Here is a 19713-nt window from a genome sequence, read left to right as displayed (position 1 = left end):
TGGAGCTGAATATGCAGTACAGCTGTCCACATTCTTCTCTCGCTGTCCCATCCGCCAATTTCACGATGGCCCTCGAGCCGACTCCACTGAGAGTCTTTTTACTGCTTGAGCTCACATTACATTACTACTAGAAGTATGATATAAGGTTGAAGAGAAAGATGTATAAGTGCAGAAGCCTGGGAAGTAAACACAGTCCCAGGAAGAGGTTTTATCTGACAGCCATGGAGTAAAAAAGGAAGGATTGCTTCATCCCTGTAACTGAGCTGCTAGCTAAAAGCTACTGGTATGTTAGCCTAGCTTAGCTGAGCTACTAGCTACTTGCATGTTAGCAAAGCTCTGTTTTTGCTTTATTTTTTTTGTTTGTTTGTTTTTATTAAGGCCAGCACATGTAGGCTGATAACAGATTTGGTAATGTGTGTTCATGATATGCTAATTAGCCATGTTCTCGTGATACTTAAGCTAATTAGCATTGTTGAACTATAAAGGAGCATCCAGACAGGGAGTGATTCACTCATCCCGCATTGCTTTCAAGTTGAGCATTGGTCGCTGGCGGACATTCCAGACTGGGTGACATTCCAATACAGGGGTGGGCAATTAGTTTTCCCAATTTGAGAGACTGGGACTGTTGTGGATGCACCAATAAGCTGAAACAATCTGCTCGATATTAATTTTAACTTTATAAGCTTATCGGTGGGCCCTCCACAACAGTCCCAGTGTCTCACATGAACAAATAGGTTCATGGCACAGGTCCCCCACCACCTTTGGGATTGGCTGCTCTAACATGTACTACCCAACCCTATGTCACTCACCAAGAGCAGGTAGCAGCTTCAATTGGCACTAAGCGTTATATACATGAACTTTTATCAACTCATCACAAGCAAAGCAAAGCATCAGATCCACAATTCAGTTCAACAATGCAAGAACTCTGCTCCGTTTAAAGTGAATGAAATTCACGACCAAGGATGCCTGAAACGCTTACGTGTGTTTACATTTTTAAAGACCCTTCAGGTAAATATTGAACTGGAAAATAATGATCCAAACATCATCGAGCCTTTAAAAAAATAATAATAAAAAGAATTCTCTCCCTTTTTCACACGCTTAAAAACACAACAAAAAATAAGCCTGGGTATAAACGGAACCATGGATTTGGGAAATTGTTACAACGCTAGTTAAAAATAAGATCTATTCACAGCTTTGTTGTTGTTGTCCTGCCTGTGTGGAAGTTCGGCCTGAGTTTAGCTACTTTAGCGCCTCAGCTCTGCTGTTGTGCTCAATTGCGGGAAGTTTACACTCTCTGACATAGCATTGGAAATGAAGTTAACTGCTGCTGAAAAGAAATGATAGGCCTGCTTTTGTCTACCTTAAAAAAAAAAGAATTTCAAGAGGCAGAGCCCTGACTATTAGCGCTGTAAATTGCATGCTGTGTGAAAATGGGAAGCTTGACAGGTGCAGCAGTACGAAGGAAGCCTACCAACAGCCGGGGCCTGCACCATTATTATTACTTCTGGCATTGCCAATCTTATGAGATGAAGTGGTCTAATATTTCCTTTTCTCCAAAGAGCAAAGTTCAATACTTGCTCATTCTCTTTGCGCAGTTGCCGAAATAACCTTTGAATGAAGCGATATGTCCTCTCTATAGTGAAGACGGTCATTACTTTGCATCAGCCTCGCCTCTTCCACGGAAACAGAACAGAGGCTCATTTTCTATTTATGCAGCGCTTGTCTTCAGATTCTTGCTGCCAGGATCTGGCCCAAATGACTCATCAGTTTCCCATCCACATACTACCGCACCAAAGCAACCTTCACAGTCTGAGCCCGGTGATTAGCTGCAGATTTGAAGGCTGCAATCTCAAACACGAATGCTGCAGATTCAGTAATGTTTGTTTTTCTTACAGTAGCTGATGGTTAAAAAAAAAAAAATCCAAGTGTCTGAATACATTATGCGGGATATCAAGTATGCTGAAAATACTTCTCAGGCGCATTCATTTCCTGTTTACAAGTCGTTGATTTTCTTTTTTTCCTTCTCTCTCCACGTCAACGTATGAGGCTATTATTTTTAAAGGAGCCGAATTTAAGACTTGTGAGGGCGTTACATGCGCGCGCCTCCTGTATGCACTGTGCCAGAGCGGGTAAACATCTTTTATCTGAGGTGCGAGTACACCGTAATTAGATCCTCCGGCAGAGTGTACTGTTCTTTTTCCAACGCTCTGAATCTGTCACGCCACTGGGGAAAGGTTTTTATAGTACCCCGTGACTCTTCCCTTCCTCTTAAAAGTTAGACTTCTTTTTTTTTTTTATGGCGTTCTAATTGCACTTGTACTTTTTATGTCTAAAGACTATGCTTAATGAAATTTAAAAGCACTATAGTGCCGCTGCGTTGGTCTCATCTTTCAGCATTATTCCTACTTTTTTGAGTATTAATTAGCCACGTTATCATTTTGCCTGGGAATCTGGATGTTTAGATTTTTAAAACAAGAAAAAAACCTGTAATTTGATGTTGCTGTTGCTGCTTGCCCTAATTACAGAGTATTCCATAAACACCAGCCCCCCTCTTGAATTCTCCCAATGACAGATCCCCCACTGACTGTGCCTGTGTTTGAATTGGACAATTTGCCCCCCCCCCCCCAAAAAAGAAAGAATCACACTGATTGTGCAGAAATAATCTTGAATGCTGGGATAAATTGAACATGCAAAGCTATCAAGATGATTGCATGACTCCGCTCTCGAGATGATTACAGTCAGAGCGTCAGCTGCAGGCTCACTCTCTCACACACAAGGAGTTTCGGGGGGGAAGAAGAATACAGAGCACAAAACAGCTAGGAATATTCGCTCCTCAACATATAATTCCTTAATAACAACACGGGAGCAGCCTCGGAGAAGTGCAAATTCTATTTGCATCTGTTTCTTATAACACGTGGGATGGAAGAACACACTTCCCAGCATGCTCTTTAGCTCATGTGAGTGTTTTCTCAATCAGATCGAGCCTTGTGAGAAGGCCGGGGGGATTGAAATGAACGTATAATTTTTACCTCTTTTTATTTTAACATATATTTACAGGAGATCCATGCAGGCTTTTCTTTCAGTCCTGCCCCGTTTCAGCCTCCCCACTATTGATAAAAGCTGCGTCTGTTGACGGTGCTAAGCCGAGCACCTAATTATTGAGATCATGACACTTCCTCCCCGTGTCGAACATTAATCCATCATTGTAAGTGTGCATTAGCGTCTATGCGAGCAGACGCCCAGAGCGAATTTAGAGAGTGAGCGGTGTGGCACTCGCGTCAAGAGATGTCGGGGAGGGATGCCAGCGAGCGCAGCATTTGCTCCCGTTAACCTGAGAGACTCCAAAGTTTACTCTGTCTGTCAATGAATTATATGGAAACTCTTTAGTCACATATATATGAGAGAAGCTCCCAGCCAATTGATTTTTAGGTTTTTCAGTAAGCACTTTTCCTGGTTTCTCACTCAAGGCTTTTACAGGCAGAATGGGCGGGGTGTTCAATATATCCTTTATTGCACACTCATCAAATGAATTAAATGTGATGAAATGCATGATTTACCTAGAACCTGCTATTCTCTCTACCACCTAATCTATTTAGTGTTACTTTTCCTAACAAAACGATAGAAAACGGTTGGTTTGTACTTCAAAATAAGACATAATAAACAATTTTCTGCAGCGGTGAAGCATTCATCCTTTCAATCTGTCACTTGAACAGGTAAGAATTTGCAGCTCTATTGGCAGGAGTTTTCATTTTCGTGATTTCTTACATTGTAAACCTTGCTGTGGTATTTGGTAATAATTAACAGCCAAGTAGGGTGGGGGAGATGCATATTTCACTTGGCGTTTTTAATTATTTCGCAGTATGTGAGGAAAATTGCTGTGAAATGAGTGATTTGCCTTGACTTTTTACAGCTGGATTGAGGTTTGCAGCTGAAAGCTTTAAAGAGGCTTTTAATTCTGCAAAGCCCTCGTGTCATTATTAAGAGGAATGCAAGTCCAAACGCAATTTGAGAAAAATAGCGTTGCTTTTGTGAGAGAGAGAGAGAAAAAAAAATAAAAAAGTTTCTCAGTCACAGTCATAAATTCTGAGGTGAAGGCTGGTGTATTGAATCACTCAAGAAAAGATGTGCTGCGGAAACAAATACCTCTGTTGAGCGATGCAGAGCTGTTGATGTCCCCGGTCATAAAAGAGGACTCGGACTGTTTTCTGACCGTGTCGTTCCACATTCGACGGATGCGGCTCTGCGGAGAAAAATAACATTTCACCTTATAAAAATATTCACTCTGGGGGAAAAAAATAGAAGTCTGCACATGGAGGACGAGTGAAAAGTCTCAGGCTTTCAGCATATTTCCTCAAGCGTGCACTCATATTCTTCACAGCTCAATAACGGCTGAGATATGAAGAAAAAGAGATGCTATCGGCTTTCGAATCTAGTATTTAACCCTGAAACATGTCAGCTGTAGGGATAAGTAACCTCCAATTAAAAATGAGCATTAGCACTATGATAGGTTAAATCAATAATAAAGTCATCAGTCAAGCTCTCTTGAGTCTGTATCTTGGGTTGGAAAGGGCTCAATCCAACAGAGTTCATCCTGGTTAATTATCACAGTCCCGTGGGCTATTGCACAAGCTAAGGGAGTGCATCTAACCATAGAAAAGAGTCCTTTCTATCCTGTGTGCAGAACATTTGAGAGTTTTCTGATTAAAGTATAAAAAAAATTGTTGTTTTTAAAAATATACATTTGTGATGGTATACTTAACCAGGCCGAAACAAGGCTTGGTTGTCAAATGTAGGGAAAAAAGGGATAAAGGCTGTTTGGTAACCCGTGGCAACATATGAAAAAAATATGCATTCCTCAATCAGTTGGCAGCTGGTTGCAGCAGGTGAAATTGGCCACAAAGAGATGTTTGGTGCTACACGAAAAAACCTCCTTGCGATTGCTCTGGCAGATTGCTACAGTTACCTGTAGTTGGCGTCTTTTATGGAAATCGCCAACTTGTGTGCAGACACTTGCCAACCGCTCACTGAGCAACCTTTAAAATAAAAGGTCCACCTTCTGATCCGTGTTGGTTGCAGCACTGAGGGACGGCCTTTACTTTGAAGGTGAGCAATTTACACTCTGTCTGTGTCCTCTGTGCAAATTATAGGTGACACTGGCAATCTAGTAGCTACCAAAGAATGCACAAGAGCATGCTGAAGTTGCCAAACGGTCTCTAGGCCTGTGTTATTGGAGCCTTACTAAGGAGTTTTTCCACCACATGTGGCCAGAACAGCTTCAATGCACCTTGGTATTGATTATGTGCATGTGTGAAACTCTCCTGGGGACAATGAACACCCTTCTGCTTTAACATTGCTGGTGAAAAAAGTGGTCTAAATGACCCTGAAATTCCCAGACACGGGATTGATTGGTTTGAGATTTTTTTAACTGAAGGTTAAAAATTCAGTTAACATAGTTTTCATACTTATCAGACCAACGGATTTCAAGGGTCATGGGTTTTTCCTTTAATCTGTCACATCTGTATATAATACATTTTAAGCAAGACTCCAAGTTAGCCAGACTTCTCAGGAGGAAATTATCCTCCCAGCAATCCATTCATCGAGTTTAACAACATTACGCCTTTCATCTGTCTGCTTTTACTGCAGCCTTTACCCCATCACTGGTTCACCCCTTCACCAGTGCACCAATAACAAGTCAAGCCTCCATCTGCACTTCCCTTAGGGGACCTGTGACTGGATGTGAGTTACAGGGCCCTAACCCTATAAATCTAACTAATCGATGCGGCCGACTGCAAATTTTTAATTAAATGAATCTTGTTCATTTTGATGATTTACTACTACTACTAGACTTGTGTGTGGAACAGTTTCCAGTTAAAGCAGAGCTTATTATGGTCCACTTAAAAATAATTTGGGTACTAAATGCAATCTGGCTAAAGTTTTAATTTGGTTTGATTATTCACTCAGTCCTTTAATTTTACCCATGGTGAATTCTTGATTTTCATAAGTGATGGAAAATATTTTTAAATACAGACTCATTGTGTAACCATAAATGGAAGGCTGGTTCAAATCCCTGAAATCCCTGAAAAAATAATGCAGTTCAAAGGTCTAAGACAGCGGTCCCCAACCCCCGGGCCCCGGACCGGTACTGAGTTGAGGCTCAGGTGTGAAATTTATGGTTTTCAGGGTTTTTATCTTTAACTCGGTTTTCCTGGGTCTTTCCCCGTGTTGTAGTTGTGTGTCTTATTTTGAAAGAAATGTTTACGCGTTAACATAGCGACCAGAGAGCATTAATGGGCAGAGAGGAGGATGTTACTCTCAGTGTTGTTGGCGCATTTCAGGAGGACGCTGCTAATAAAGTTACAGAATCACACAGTGAATTCGCGTTTCTTATCATATTTACAAAATATCACAGTTTTTGTCTTGGTCGTATCCTTTTATTTTGTTGTATTTACACCTTAAAGGCTGATCCATGAAAATATTGTCTGACATTAAACCGGTCTGTGGCTCAAAATATGTTCGGGATCGCTTATCTAAGAGAAAACTATCCTCCTGTAATGGGAGCTAGAGCACAATAGAGCAACTGGTTCAAACCCCACATGAAGCATTTTTAGATTTAAACATATATACCTCCACACGCTCAAAATGTAGGTAGGAGGACTTAAAATAAAAGGGAAAGTTACTCAGCACGCTGGCTGTCTTTTTTCATATGCTAAATGCTTTCTTCCACCTTTTCTATATTTCTTCCTACTCCGGCTTTAACTAAAATTGGAGCAGCTGTCACTATACCTCACCTAATCTCTCGCTGAGCTTCCCCATCGCAGTGTGACATTTAAACCGAGGGCATGTTTTTATTTATAAAAGCTTAAAGCATTTTTCACATCATGAATTGGCGTCTGTTTCGAGCCGAGATGACACATCGCTCACATATTCAAACAGCAACATATACTGACACAGCTGATCTCATTATCATATTGCACACGATTCTGTCCCCAGACCTAAGGGACACAGATGGGTTGAAAATGACAGTGCCATTTCTTCTTCTTCTCCTTTTTTTTGGACGGACAAAAACTTGAACCATTCATAGCCGACGGGTTCGAATGTGCTCTGCTGATTACACATTCATTCCGAAGCCTCGGAGTTAGCAATAAACAACCACATCTTTCTGAGTGTTTCCATTCCTGTCTCGCTCATATAAAGTGACTGAGCATGAGGTTAGAGCCATCTTGTCAAACCACTGTGTATAATTAAACGCTTTGATCTGTGTGCGGAATCCAGCTTGTACCGTGGGTTGCCACTGCACGCTTGACTCTAAGGACTATTTATAATTGAACACTGGAAGAAATCGCACTCTTTGGGATATGGATATGATGTTCAGCTACGGCGTATCGCGCCAATTCATCCTATACTTCACGTCAACGTGGGTGGAATCCATTAACAATTTACTTTACAAGGAGACTTACCATCTATGCACCGAATTTACAAACCCTGGCATAGACAGTCAAATTTGAATTTGTAAGCATGAACAAATTCCCCATAAAGCTGAAGCCAGTACTTTCCTCAACGTCACTGTACCGATGCGCAGCCTAAATCCGCCCCAGTGAAAACGAATTGCAGACTTACTCTTTTGCTTGCCTACTTTCTTCAAATCTTACGTAATCCTGAGTATCACTCGGGATCAAATCATTTCCCGCCTCTAGCTGCAGCATGCACATACACTACAAAGAAATCATCTTGCTGTTCACCTTTTTTTCCAAAGAACATATCACGTGGTAAGTTACAGGAGTGAAAAATGCTATTTAACCTGCGATCCCGTCGAATAATGTCCAGGAGCACGCGAGGCGGTGCCCTTGCCAGAGCCAATGGAGCTGTCAACGCTTTTGCCGCTGCAGCAGTGAGTACGCAGGCACTTCCCGTACTCCTTACGCACCTGTAAATTCAAAAGCACAGACAGGTTCGCACTAGCAGCTCACCGCTTTCCAAACTTGCTACACTCCAGCATGCTCGTTATGGAAATCAATTCCAATGTGCATGCAGTTAATTAATGTGAGACCGTGCTATTTTCTGGATACGGGAGAGAACGCAAATGCCGACCTTCTTCTGCAGCACACAGTGGAAGATGAAGATGAACATTCCCTGCAGGGAGTTGAAGATAGTGAAGAGGTAGGCCATCACCACTGTGCTCTCGTTGACGTACATGAGGCCGAAAGCCCAGGTTAGGCCCAGCAGACATAGCAAGGCGATGGCGCCGATCACCCAAGATCTGAAATGTAAGCAAATAGCCATTTGATGAATAATTAATAAAAGCTGTCATTTCAGGAGAAGGAACATAAACTGCACCAAAGATATTAGGTCATAAAGCAATAAGGTACAACTTTAACTGTAAGGTCTGGAAATGAAGAACCTGCTTAATCCACAATTATAAATACAGTTTGAAATGAACAGGGAAAGGAAACTGATGATAAATGAGAATGATTTTTTTTCCCTTTTAGTCTTTTTCTATTCTTTATTTTTACACTTGCACTCTTTCAAACAAAAAGAAAAGCCTTTGATCCTCCCACAAAAATTAAGTGCAGTCTATATGTGTGGGCGACCAGTAAATACAGTCCTCGTTTCCAGGAAAAGAAAATTCATTAGTATATTACATGTTGGATTCTAGTGCCTGAGCTGAGTGTCTTGTAAAATCTTACTCAAGCAGAAGGTTTATCTGAAACAAATGCCCTTGAGATTACAAAGTCTATTAAGAGTAAGGGCTCTATCTTTGTGCTGGTGCACTGCGCAGAGAAGTGGCAGTTTTTTTCCCCCTTCACCTGCACCCTTTTGTATTCTGGTGACCCCTCTGGCAAGATCTAGATAAGTGTTTAATCACATTAATACACGATTCTTGTCAGAATGTGCCGTCTACCCTTACATGTACAGTATCCATGTAGTGCGCTTTGTCAAAGCTTAACCTCCTAAGACCCAAACTCTTCCACGGCATGCATTTTTAATTTCTCTTTGATATTTGGGCTGATTGGGGCCCGATGAATGTAAAAGCAAAGAATCACCAGATTTTTTTTTACCTTATTTTTGTTTTTATGAAAAATAAGAGCAACATATGAGGATATTAGTTTAAAATTTTGATAGAACAGTAGCAGTATAATGTCCTCATAAGTGGATATCAGGCCCTTGTAGAGCAGAATTGAGTATTTTGGTCTAAATAACCCAAAATGTGATGTCCACATACGTATGTGGACCCCAGGTCCTAGGAGGTTAATTATGCACACCAGAAACATCATGTTGTGGCTACTAAAGACTGCACATACAGCACCAGACTGACTAAACCAACTCTTGTGCACATTAATTTTTGGTTTTATCAGGATTCATCATAGCTGGGCTGTTATAGTTACATTTCTTGGGAGTGTTATTGGTTTTATGCTTTTAATGTGATGAGCTAATGTGATGAGCTTTTCCTTAACAGCAACATTTAAATTCATGTTGATGTGATATTTCTTTGTCTTTAGCAATTATTAAGAATATTATTGATTGTATACATAAATAAGACTTTCATATTTTCTGAGCTGCGATTTGTGCAAACTGTAATTCCAGTCGCCAAGTCTGTTTTCTTGTTGCTATGTGCTCATCTGACCTGGTTTTGAGAAATTATATCATTTTGGTTCAAGAAATTTTATAAGAGTGAACTGATAATCTCTGCTGATCATCCTTGTGCTTATGTCATCTTGAGCTTTCCATTTGTTTTAGCCATTGAGTGCATGTAGCTATTTTATCTGTTTTAATTTAGCTAGCTTATGAAGCTAAGCTTTAGTTATTTTTAGCAATTCATTTTAAACATATATTCACTATTATTAAACTGCTTCAACCTTTTATTCAGCTTTTGCCATTACTTAAGCTTTATATTTCAACTTTTTATTGATTACTTTTAGCTACCAATCAGTTACTTTCAGAAAATTAGTTCTTCCATACAATCACTATTCTTAGCTAACTAGCCATTAGCCATTAATTTTGATGGTTACTTTTAGTTATCATTAAATTGTTTTATACAAAAATCTTATAGTAGAATTCCATCTTTCACTTTTAGTTTTTCAGCTGCTTAATAGTTACTTTCGTTTATCACTCACTTTTTTAGCCACTTTTAGCTAGTTTTCAGGTTTAGCCTTTAGCTAGCTATTTTATTCATTGTTGTTCCACATTGCCTCTAAACGCATGTAATTTGTCATTAATTCCTATGTGTTGCTTTTTCTTCCTGTAATAATCTTTTTAAATGTCCTCAATGAGCACCTTGGGTTGGACGCCCAGCCCTTCAATTCAAACTTTGATTTGTGCCCAGATTCTTCCTTTTTGTTCTGGATAAAGGGAAGATGGGTGTATGGTATTTACACTACAGTACTAACATTTCTATACAGTGCGCTGTAACAATACAGGTGCCATTTAAAACTAATCTTGCTTGTCTCATCTGTAGGCTATGTATATCTAAGATCAGAGTACTTTGTGCACACTAATGTGGCCTTCAATGTGACTGAGTGCTCTACTATAAATCATGTTAATGATTCAGGGAGGCAGCCAGATGGATTTGGGTGCTGATTTGTTCATGGTGGAGTAAATGAAAGATGGCATTATGAGAAAAAAAGGGCCATTCCAATTTTGTCTTACTTCATCTTAGGTTCATAATCCTGATAGCTGAGCCATATAATGAGAACAAAATAAATTAGAGAACAGACAGAAATGAATCAAATCACATATTAAAGCAATGCAGAGGTAAAATAAATAAACAAAGATGTGGCAATAAATCCAGTGTAAAAATTTAGAAATGAAGATGGAAACAACACAACGAGAAGGACGATGGCTTGCTTGCCTGTATGGGATTGATGCTAGCCTGCATTAATCCAATACATTTCCACATTTCCACATTTTGGAAGCGGATTTGTTAGTGATTTACAGATGTTAACAATAATTATCTCTTTTGCATAGGTATCTAGTTCCCTTCATAAATGCTGGCAGACCTTCACATTTAAGCGGTTATAAATGGGCCAGGTGCGCAGCGAAATAAATGATTTATGAATTCACCAGAGCAACCATTAAACATAATTTTCCCAGGGCTGTCTTAATGACCTGGTGGGAAAGGTACTTTATCAAGGCGATTGCCCCCAGATTGGACACAGAAACACAGGCAATGGACACACACAAAAAAAGAACAAAATGTTGTCCTCTAACTAGTGGGAGTTTTGTTGGAGGGATAGCGGATGATAGAGACAAAAGAGGTCATAAGAAATGCGTTGAGAGGACAGGATATGAAGAGGGTACGACTCATATCAGCACGGCACGGCTTATCTTCTTCTGGAGTTATCAGATAAAAATATGAGGGTGATTTTGAGGGCTGCATAGTAGGAGCCTCGAGGCAAAACTTCTGAGACTGCATTACAGTCGCTGAAAAGCATAACAGCTCACTTACAAATGAAGCGGGTGCATCTCAGCTTTTTTAGGCCCCATTCAGAACTGTAGCCTGAAATCTACTAATACAATATCACTTACTGATCTGCTCATATTCTCAGCATCATTAACTTCAAAATAGTTTATGTAAAGTATATTTGACAAAGCTAATTATGTCGTAAAGGAATAATTGTAATTAAATGCTTTAAATACATTTTAGGGTGTCAAATTTAGCATTTTAGCAACTTATGCACTTTAGCTCAATTGTGGTCGTCACAAAGCCCGTACAAAAGCCCGTATAAATATATAATACATATACTGAGTGCTGTAGTAGACAGCTTTCAGCACTTTCCCTCCAAAAAAAGGTTTTATTGTACTAATTGTTGCCAAAGGGGGGCAATTTTAAGCAGAGAACTATTTCAGTCTGTGACATCAAATTACCTATTTCCCTCCAAATGACTTAATTTGCAGAGGTGCCATTCATTGCAATGTCACAGATCATTTATGTATGAGATTGCAATTGGTCAATTCAATTTGTTTTAAATCTACATAAAGTCATTTCATAAGCTCTTTCTGGGAGAGGAAAAAGAAGTGCCGTGATCAGGCCAACAGGGGTGTTAATTATTTAACCAAAGGTATGCTCTAAATGCAAATCACCCCAAAAATGTTTAAGACATCAATAGCGCAAAGTTTTTGATGACGGCACAGACATTTTTTTTTAATCTTTTACATCACAGCATTAGCATATTTCATTTGAAGCTCCTTATCTGAATTGGGAGGACTCTATGCTAAGCTAAAAATGTTCAGTCCATCATCTTCTAAGAAAGCTCAATTCAAGAGTAAGTTTGGTATTCAAAGTTACATCGGTGCAAAAGTCACGCTGCAATCCATGAATCACGGGGCAGCAGCAGCCACTGTCTCCATTACGGGGTGAGGAGGGGGGAAAAAACCACATCAAACACGATATCAGTTCTATTCTACTCCTCTTCTGAGAAATGTTGCATCTTACCAGTGCCATTCTACAATAACACATCCATCATAATAACGGTAGCTAAAATGAAGAGGAGGGAGGAAAAAAATAGAAGATGAGAAACAGAAAGATGTTAAAGATAAACACGGCATAAGATAAAAAGGCAGGATGTGAGTGCTAATCAAAAAAAAGAAGAGCAAAGAGGGAGAAAGAGATACTCGGTGAAACAGAGATGAAACACTCATATTAAAACAAGGCAGTATGATGAAATCTGAACAAAAAACATGACATCAAGCCATAAAGAGGAACCAAATAGCAGGAAGATGAAACTAAAGAAGGCATAGCTCATTAAGCTAGGCTAAATTGACTTAATTAACCAATGCTATCATGATCATGTTTTCTAAAAGGGAACGGGGATACAATTTGAGGGGGGAATTAAATTTAAAACATCCTCGTATCCGTACAACATTAAAAAGTTTTTGCATCTCTGTGTGTGGAGTGAAGCTGTGGAACAGACTAAGTAAAGATATGAAGCAATGTCCAAGCATGGCGCAGTTTAAAAAGCGGTTTAAGGATATGGTTTTTACAGGGTACAGGGAAAAGGTAGAGATTTGATAGGGTGTTCTTGTCTAATATTTTCATGTGTGCGCGCATGCACGGGTTTGTTGGTATGGGTATATATGTATGTGTAAATGTATGTGTATGTGTGTATATATATATATATATATCCAACAACGCCCTGTTTTCGTCTCTTGCCCACCGATGCCTTCTTGTTCCAGTAGCCCACTTTTCGTCAGGGTGCCCTGGTTCCTCAACACCTGACGCGGACCTTGTTGATCCGGGCGACGTCCGAGCCGGCATGCCTTCATATTTATCTTTATATTTATCTTCATATTCACGCCTACTGGCTGAAGAAGCTGACTGCACTCCACGAGCGTCTGGCAGCACAAATGAACCAGCTGCTAGTTAACGAGAGACACCCGGAATGGCTAACTGAAGGCCGGACGGTCCTGATCCCCAAGGACCCCAAGAAGGGACCGGTCCCCTCCAACTACCGACCAATAACCTGCCTCAGTACTACATGGAAGCTCCTGTCAGGCATCATATCGGCTAAGATGAACAGGCACATGGGTCAATACATGAGCGGGACACAGAAAGGAATTGGCAAGAATACCAGAGGCGCAAAACACCAGCTACTGGTAGACAGAACAATCAGCCGAGACTGCAAGACCAGACTGACCAACCTGTGCACTGCCTGGATTGATTACAAGAAGGCCTATGACTCAATGCCCCACAGCTGGATACTGGAATGCCTAGAATTGTACAAGATCAATGGGACCCTAAGAGCCTTCATCAGGAACTCAATGGGGATGTGGCGTACAACACTAGAGGCCAACTCCAAGCCCATAGCACAAGTCACCATCAAGTGCGGGATCTACCAAGGAGATGCTCTGTCCCCACTGCTGTTCTGCATAGGCCTGAACCCCCTCAGTGAGATCATTAACAAGACTGGCTACGGATACCGACTACAGAACGGAGCAGTTGTCAGCCACCTCCTGTACATGGATGACATCAAGCTGTATGCCAAGAGTGAACGAGACATCGATTCACTGATCCACACTACCAGGCTATACAGCAATGACATTGGAATGTCGTTTGGACTGGAGAAGTGTAGTCGGATGGTAACAAAGAGAGGGAAGGTAGTCAGAACTGAGGGGATTGAACTACCAGAAGGCAACATTGCAGACATAGAGGACAGTTACAAGTACTTGGGGATCCCACAGGCGAATGGGAACCATGAAGAGGCCGCTAGAAAAGCTGCAACCACCAAGTACCTGCAGAGGGTCAGGCAAGTCCTGAGGAGTCAGCTGAATGGTAAGAACAAGATCCGGGCCATCAACACGTACGCCCTGCCCGTGATCAGGTACCCTGCTGGGGTAATAGGCTGGCCAAAGGAGGAGATAGAAGCCACTGACATAAAGACAAGAAAGCTCCTTACCATGCATGGAGGGTTTCACCCCAAATCCAGCACCCTGAGGCTGTACGCTAAGCGGAAGGAAGGGGGCCGGGGACTGGTGAGTGTCAGCACCACAGTCCAGGATGAGACAACGAACATCCAAGAATACATTAGGAAGATGGCCCCAACTGACCGAGTGCTCAGTGAATACCTCAGGCAGCAGAAACCCAAGAAAGAGGAGGGAGACGAGGAACCATCATGGAAGGACAGGCCCCTGCACGGTATGTACCACCGGCAGATAGAGGAGGTGGCTGATATCCAGAAATCCTACCAGTGGCTGGACAAAGCTGGACTGAAAGACAGCACAGAGGCACTAATCATGGCAGCACAAGAACAAGCTCTGAGCACAAGATCCATAGAGGCTGGGGTCTATCACACCAGGCAAGACCCCAGGTGCAGGCTGTGTAAAGATGCCCCAGAGACAATCCAGCACATAACAGCAGGGTGCAAGATGCTAGCAGGCAAGGCATACATGGAACGCCATAACCAAGTGGCCGCCATAGTGTACAGGAACATCTGTGCCGAGTATAACCTGGAAGTCCCGAGGTCAAAATGGGAGATGCCCCCAAGGGTGGTGGAGAATGACCGAGCTAAGATCCTGTGGGACTTCCAGATACAGACGGACAAAATGGTGGTGGCTAACCAACCGGACATAGTGGTGGTAGACAAACAGAAGAAGATGGCCGTAGTGATCGATGTAGCGGTTCCGAATGACAGCAATATCAGGAAGAAGGAACACGAGAAGCTGGAGAAATACCAAGGGCTCAGAGAAGAGCTCGAGAGGATGTGGAGGGTGAAGGTAACGGTGGTCCCCGTGGTAATCGGAGCACTAGGTGCGGTGACTCCCAAGCTAGGCGAGTGGCTCCAGCAGATCCCGGGAACAACATCGGAGATCTCTGTCCAGAAGAGCGCAGTCCTGGGAACAGCTAAGATACTGCGCAGGACCCTCAAGCTCCCAGGCCTCTGGTAGAGGACCCGAGCTTGAAGGATAAACCGCCCGCAGGGGCGTGCTGGGTGTTTTTTTTTTATATATATATATATATATTAAATATATATAAAATTGTAGGTTGTGTATCCTTCAGGTGTTAATGGGGTTATTGAAAATGTGTATATGTGCGTAGGTATGGATAGATAGAAACATATATGTGTATATATTAAAAAAAAAAAAAAAAAAAAAAATTTTACACATAACATATAATGTAATTACAAGGAGGTATTTCTGTAGTCTATTGATACTAGATAGTGGAAAAGGGGTGGGATTAAATAAGCTTATGCTTCTTCCTGCTCCTTTTTGAACATGGACGTTATTTGGAGTTGTGGTTGCTCGTTTTCCTTTTGTTTGCTTTGTTCATTTTTCTCTTTTAATTCTATTTTTTTTTTATACTTTTTCAACATGTTCAAAATAAAGATTCAATCAATCAATCAATCATTAAAACCGGCTCACCTTGATAGATCATTAAAGGTAAAAAAGCATTGGATATATATATATATATGTATATAAAAGCCCACAGTAGCCTACACCTAATTCCAGTTTTCTGTGTGTGTTCATAGCGTTTTCTAATGGATGTTGGTGTAAAAACCTCATCAGATGAATGACGGCTGACAAAAAGCTGTACAGATCCATCTCTTTTTCTTTTTCTTTTTTTTTTCTTTTACAAACGGCCAACACTGCAGAGTGTTTTCGAGTCGGTAAGACTTGGGTTGAGGAGGTCAGTGGGTTGCTACATTTAGGAGAGCGCAGTGTTATAAATCACGTGACACTTAGGACCACAGCAATCAATATTTTTCCTGCAGAACCAACTACACAATGTATCTGGCCTTTGGAAAAATGGCCGATGTACATAAGTGGTCACATAATATGCTGGCGTCTTACTGAGTAGTAAGTAGTTACCTACTGCAAACTTTAAGATGAACTAAATCACATTGAATCATTTGTTGTATTTACTTTTTAAAGCATTTTCGATCAGTGTTATAGTCAGCGATGTACTTGCTGGTAATCAGCAATCCATTTCCAGGCTGAGCAGGCTAGGCACAGGGTCTGTGTGGGCAGCAGGTGTCCTGCTTGTAGTTCTCCAAATATCTGAAACATGGCACATTTGTGCTTCATAGTAGATGTTCGAGATTGGCCGTGTGCCTCTCCTTACACATACTACGCATATGTCTTGGTGTGAACGTGCAGTAAATGTGCAGAATCTATTGTTTAAGCATGTCGGTTTCTCGAAGCAGATCTGCCTGTGAGCAGAACACATACTGTGAGCCTACTCCCAACACTCTTCATAAGATTGGGAGGACACAGAAAGAGGCCATATGTTACAACGTTTAAAAGTGAGCTGCCAACACAAATAACAAGAAAATCCTGAAACACTTGGAGAAATGAGGTGGCACTGATTGGCTTTCACCATGAAGGCGCTGCAGGAGGTGTCAAGTTTGGATTAAGTATAGAAACCTCGTCATAGCTTTGACAAAGGATTGCAGAATAAAGAGAAACGAACAAGGTTAGGCTTAGTTAGGTGAACATGCATTAGTCTGCAATTTTGCATTACTAGATGCACTATTAAACTTACCCTGTGACACCGCTCATTGGAAATAATTCCCCTAACTCTAACAGCACTGTGAAAATGATATATCAAACCTAACAACAATACTGTGCGAATGCACGAGGAATTATACGTACATAGAGTCAGTGCTACTGAATGTGTTAGAAATCCAGTTATGCTATAACAGCACAATTATTTGAGACTAATGGATTAATGGATAGTTTTATTTGTTCTTACGAGGAATCTAGGATGTTAGTGATATTCAGTGACTTGCGAAATAACAGTAATGCAAAGTGAGTGGGTCCATAGTTAACTTTTCCCAGTTTTGAGATGAGTAATTGAAGGAAGAATCCATTAAGGGTGGTAAACACAAATTCATTACCTGGTGAGAGGTTGCAAGACGGTGCCTGCTATTGCTAGGCGAAACTGGTAAAATGGTGCTGCACTGAAAACCTCTTTGTGATTGCTTTAGCTGCTAGCAGATATCCGTGGTCGCCTGTAGTTTGTATTGTAGATGGTTAATGGTCTGCAAACACTTACCAAATATGATACTATGTGGTTATAAAAAGTGGAAGGCAAGCTTTCTTCAAAAGTAAAAGTTGTGTCTCAGGCAACTGCAGCAATCTGCAAGTGACCAAACCAAAAGTCATAAGGAGGTTTTTGGTGCAACACGCTCTTTGTGGCTAATCTCAAACAGTGACAGCCAGCAACAACTCACCAAACCATCAGGGAATACACGCCGCTTCTGTAGCGTAAGCTAGTTCACTGGGATGTCCATTAACAAACACCTGTCAGCTACAAAGCAATGTGCTACAAGCAGATCACTTCCAACTTGGATGGGGCTTTACTCTTCACTCTTAACCAAGCTTAGTACTGATAGCTTAGCATAACTAAGTAGGGTACCTTGTTAACCTTAGCAGATATGTTAGCTAAACCACTGAAAATAGCAACTTCAATAAGTCCTCATAGCATGTAGCAGCTCATGTTTGACATTGCCTTTTAATGCAAAACACCAGAATAAGACTGCTGAGGTTAAACGTAGGAGGAACTGATGTAGGGTAACAGTCGGGAAACACAGCTTCAAATCTAGGCAAATAATTTACTTCGCAGAGTTCACAAAACTAGTCAAAGCTTATTATTGTCCAGGTTACATTTTTTGGCACCGCTAAGAAGCAGCATATAAAAACCACAGCTCTGAGAAATCCTGTAGTGAATTTGTGATATGAAAGCACATTGGCACACTAGGGACTGACGTGGCGGAACCAAAGGCTGCCGTATCGAGCCTGCTGAAGATTGTTTTCTTTTCTTTTCCTTTTTTCTTTTTTTAAATGTGTGTATCACTTGGTTGAGAGGAGCGGGGCAGACAGGGGCCACTGTGCTGAGACAACCGGTGATGTGATGCCATGAAAAAACCGCCACAACACGGCCATAAAGCAGACTAATGTGTCCAGAGTGGCTTAAAAAAAAAGCGAGGCAGACAGCAAAAACAGAGCAGAGACCCTTATCCATCATAGCATACAGGCAGCAAAACAACTTTACACCATCTGTGCAAAGAGCCTGCCCTGACACCAGGTAGCTGGAGCTTACGTCAAAAGCAATGACCGAAAATGCTATGTCACCCTACAGTGCAAATACAGAAACTTTCTGTGTGCGCATGAAACTTCTACAATCAAGTAATGAAATAATGCACCTAATGATGAATGAGACTAAAACATGTAAACACTAAAGCAAACTACGGCCTATTATTTTTGAGAAACCAGTGCACATTGACACAAGAGCATGTCTCAACAGGGGTGGGTGTCTTTTTACTATTTATATATACATATATATGAATTATGAGTTCATCTTTTGTGGCAAACATAATTACTGCGTGCAACACAAACACACACTAACAGTGTTGTAATCTCAGGCAGTAGCAGCAGAGGCCCTCATCTATCCTCTGGCGCCATGTGAACATGCAGTTTGATAACCATGGAGGAGCCCGAAGGGAGAACAGGAGGGGAGGTCTGATGTTAGGTACGTTTTGAGCCAGTGATATTTTTCAAGTTTACTTTTAGTCGTCCTGTTGGCTCATTGCTTAATGCAACTTAATAATTTATTACGTCTCTATTGCAAAATATCCTTTTATTCAATTTTCACCAGGCTTTTTTTTTCTCAACACAAATTAAGCATGCACCTTACAAGACAACTTGGCATGTAAGGTCTACTCAAGAAAGAAGTCATAACCCAATGCAGCCTCAGGTTATTATACAACATGATTCATTAGCATAAAGCTTTAGACATGTTGCAGGTTTTTTTAATGTATTGTGCTTTGTTTTGCTTGTGTGCTTATGCATAATCATAGAGCATGTGTTGGGGCAGGAGCTGCTACATGGCAGTGCAGCATACAGGACCGTATCTGATAAGACTGCCAACTCTGCACCGGTAATACCAACTTGTAGCCTGGTCACAAATGTTCCCTTGCAAAAACATGTTTTGATTATGATTAAATACATCCCAAACACACAGCTGTGTTATGTATGCAATCTCAGTTGTAGTTAACTGTTTGTTATTACGGCCGACTGTTGTCTTGGAACAGATCAGGCAGTGCTTTGAGCTTGGCACTAGCTTAATTGCATGCATGAGCATCAGTCTCAAAAGAGAATAACTGGCTATGCAATAAATTGGCTGTGTTCTCAAAAATACAGGCGTGTGCTAACAGGAAAAATCACACAAAAAAAGTTTGTGCTTTTGGCGTGATACTTGTTTATTTGCTCTTTTGTACTGTG

General features: G+C 41.1%; 1 protein-coding gene across 12 annotated transcripts in view; it reads right to left on the bottom strand.

Annotated features, from left to right (window-relative positions):
- LOC308410241 (adhesion G protein-coupled receptor L3) overlaps positions 1-19713 on the bottom strand; it is a 267657-nt gene that overhangs the window by 7410 nt on the left and 240534 nt on the right. For all 12 annotated transcript variants that reach the window (XM_080903456.1, XM_080903455.1, XM_080903451.1 and 9 more), the window contains 3 exons: positions 8089-8257; positions 7799-7924; positions 4144-4240 (listed from right to left, as the gene is read on the bottom strand). In XM_080903456.1, coding sequence (XP_080759582.1) covers positions 4144-4240; positions 7799-7924; positions 8089-8257 — 392 coding nt within the window. The remainder of the gene's footprint in view (positions 1-4143; positions 4241-7798; positions 7925-8088; positions 8258-19713) is intronic.

The sequence above is a fragment of the Rhamphochromis sp. 'chilingali' genome (assembly GCF_963969265.1).
Source record: "Rhamphochromis sp. 'chilingali' genome assembly, chromosome: 1".
Taxonomy (NCBI): domain Eukaryota; kingdom Metazoa; phylum Chordata; class Actinopteri; order Cichliformes; family Cichlidae; genus Rhamphochromis; species Rhamphochromis sp. 'chilingali'.
This window is presented reverse-complemented; position numbering and strand designations above follow the sequence as displayed.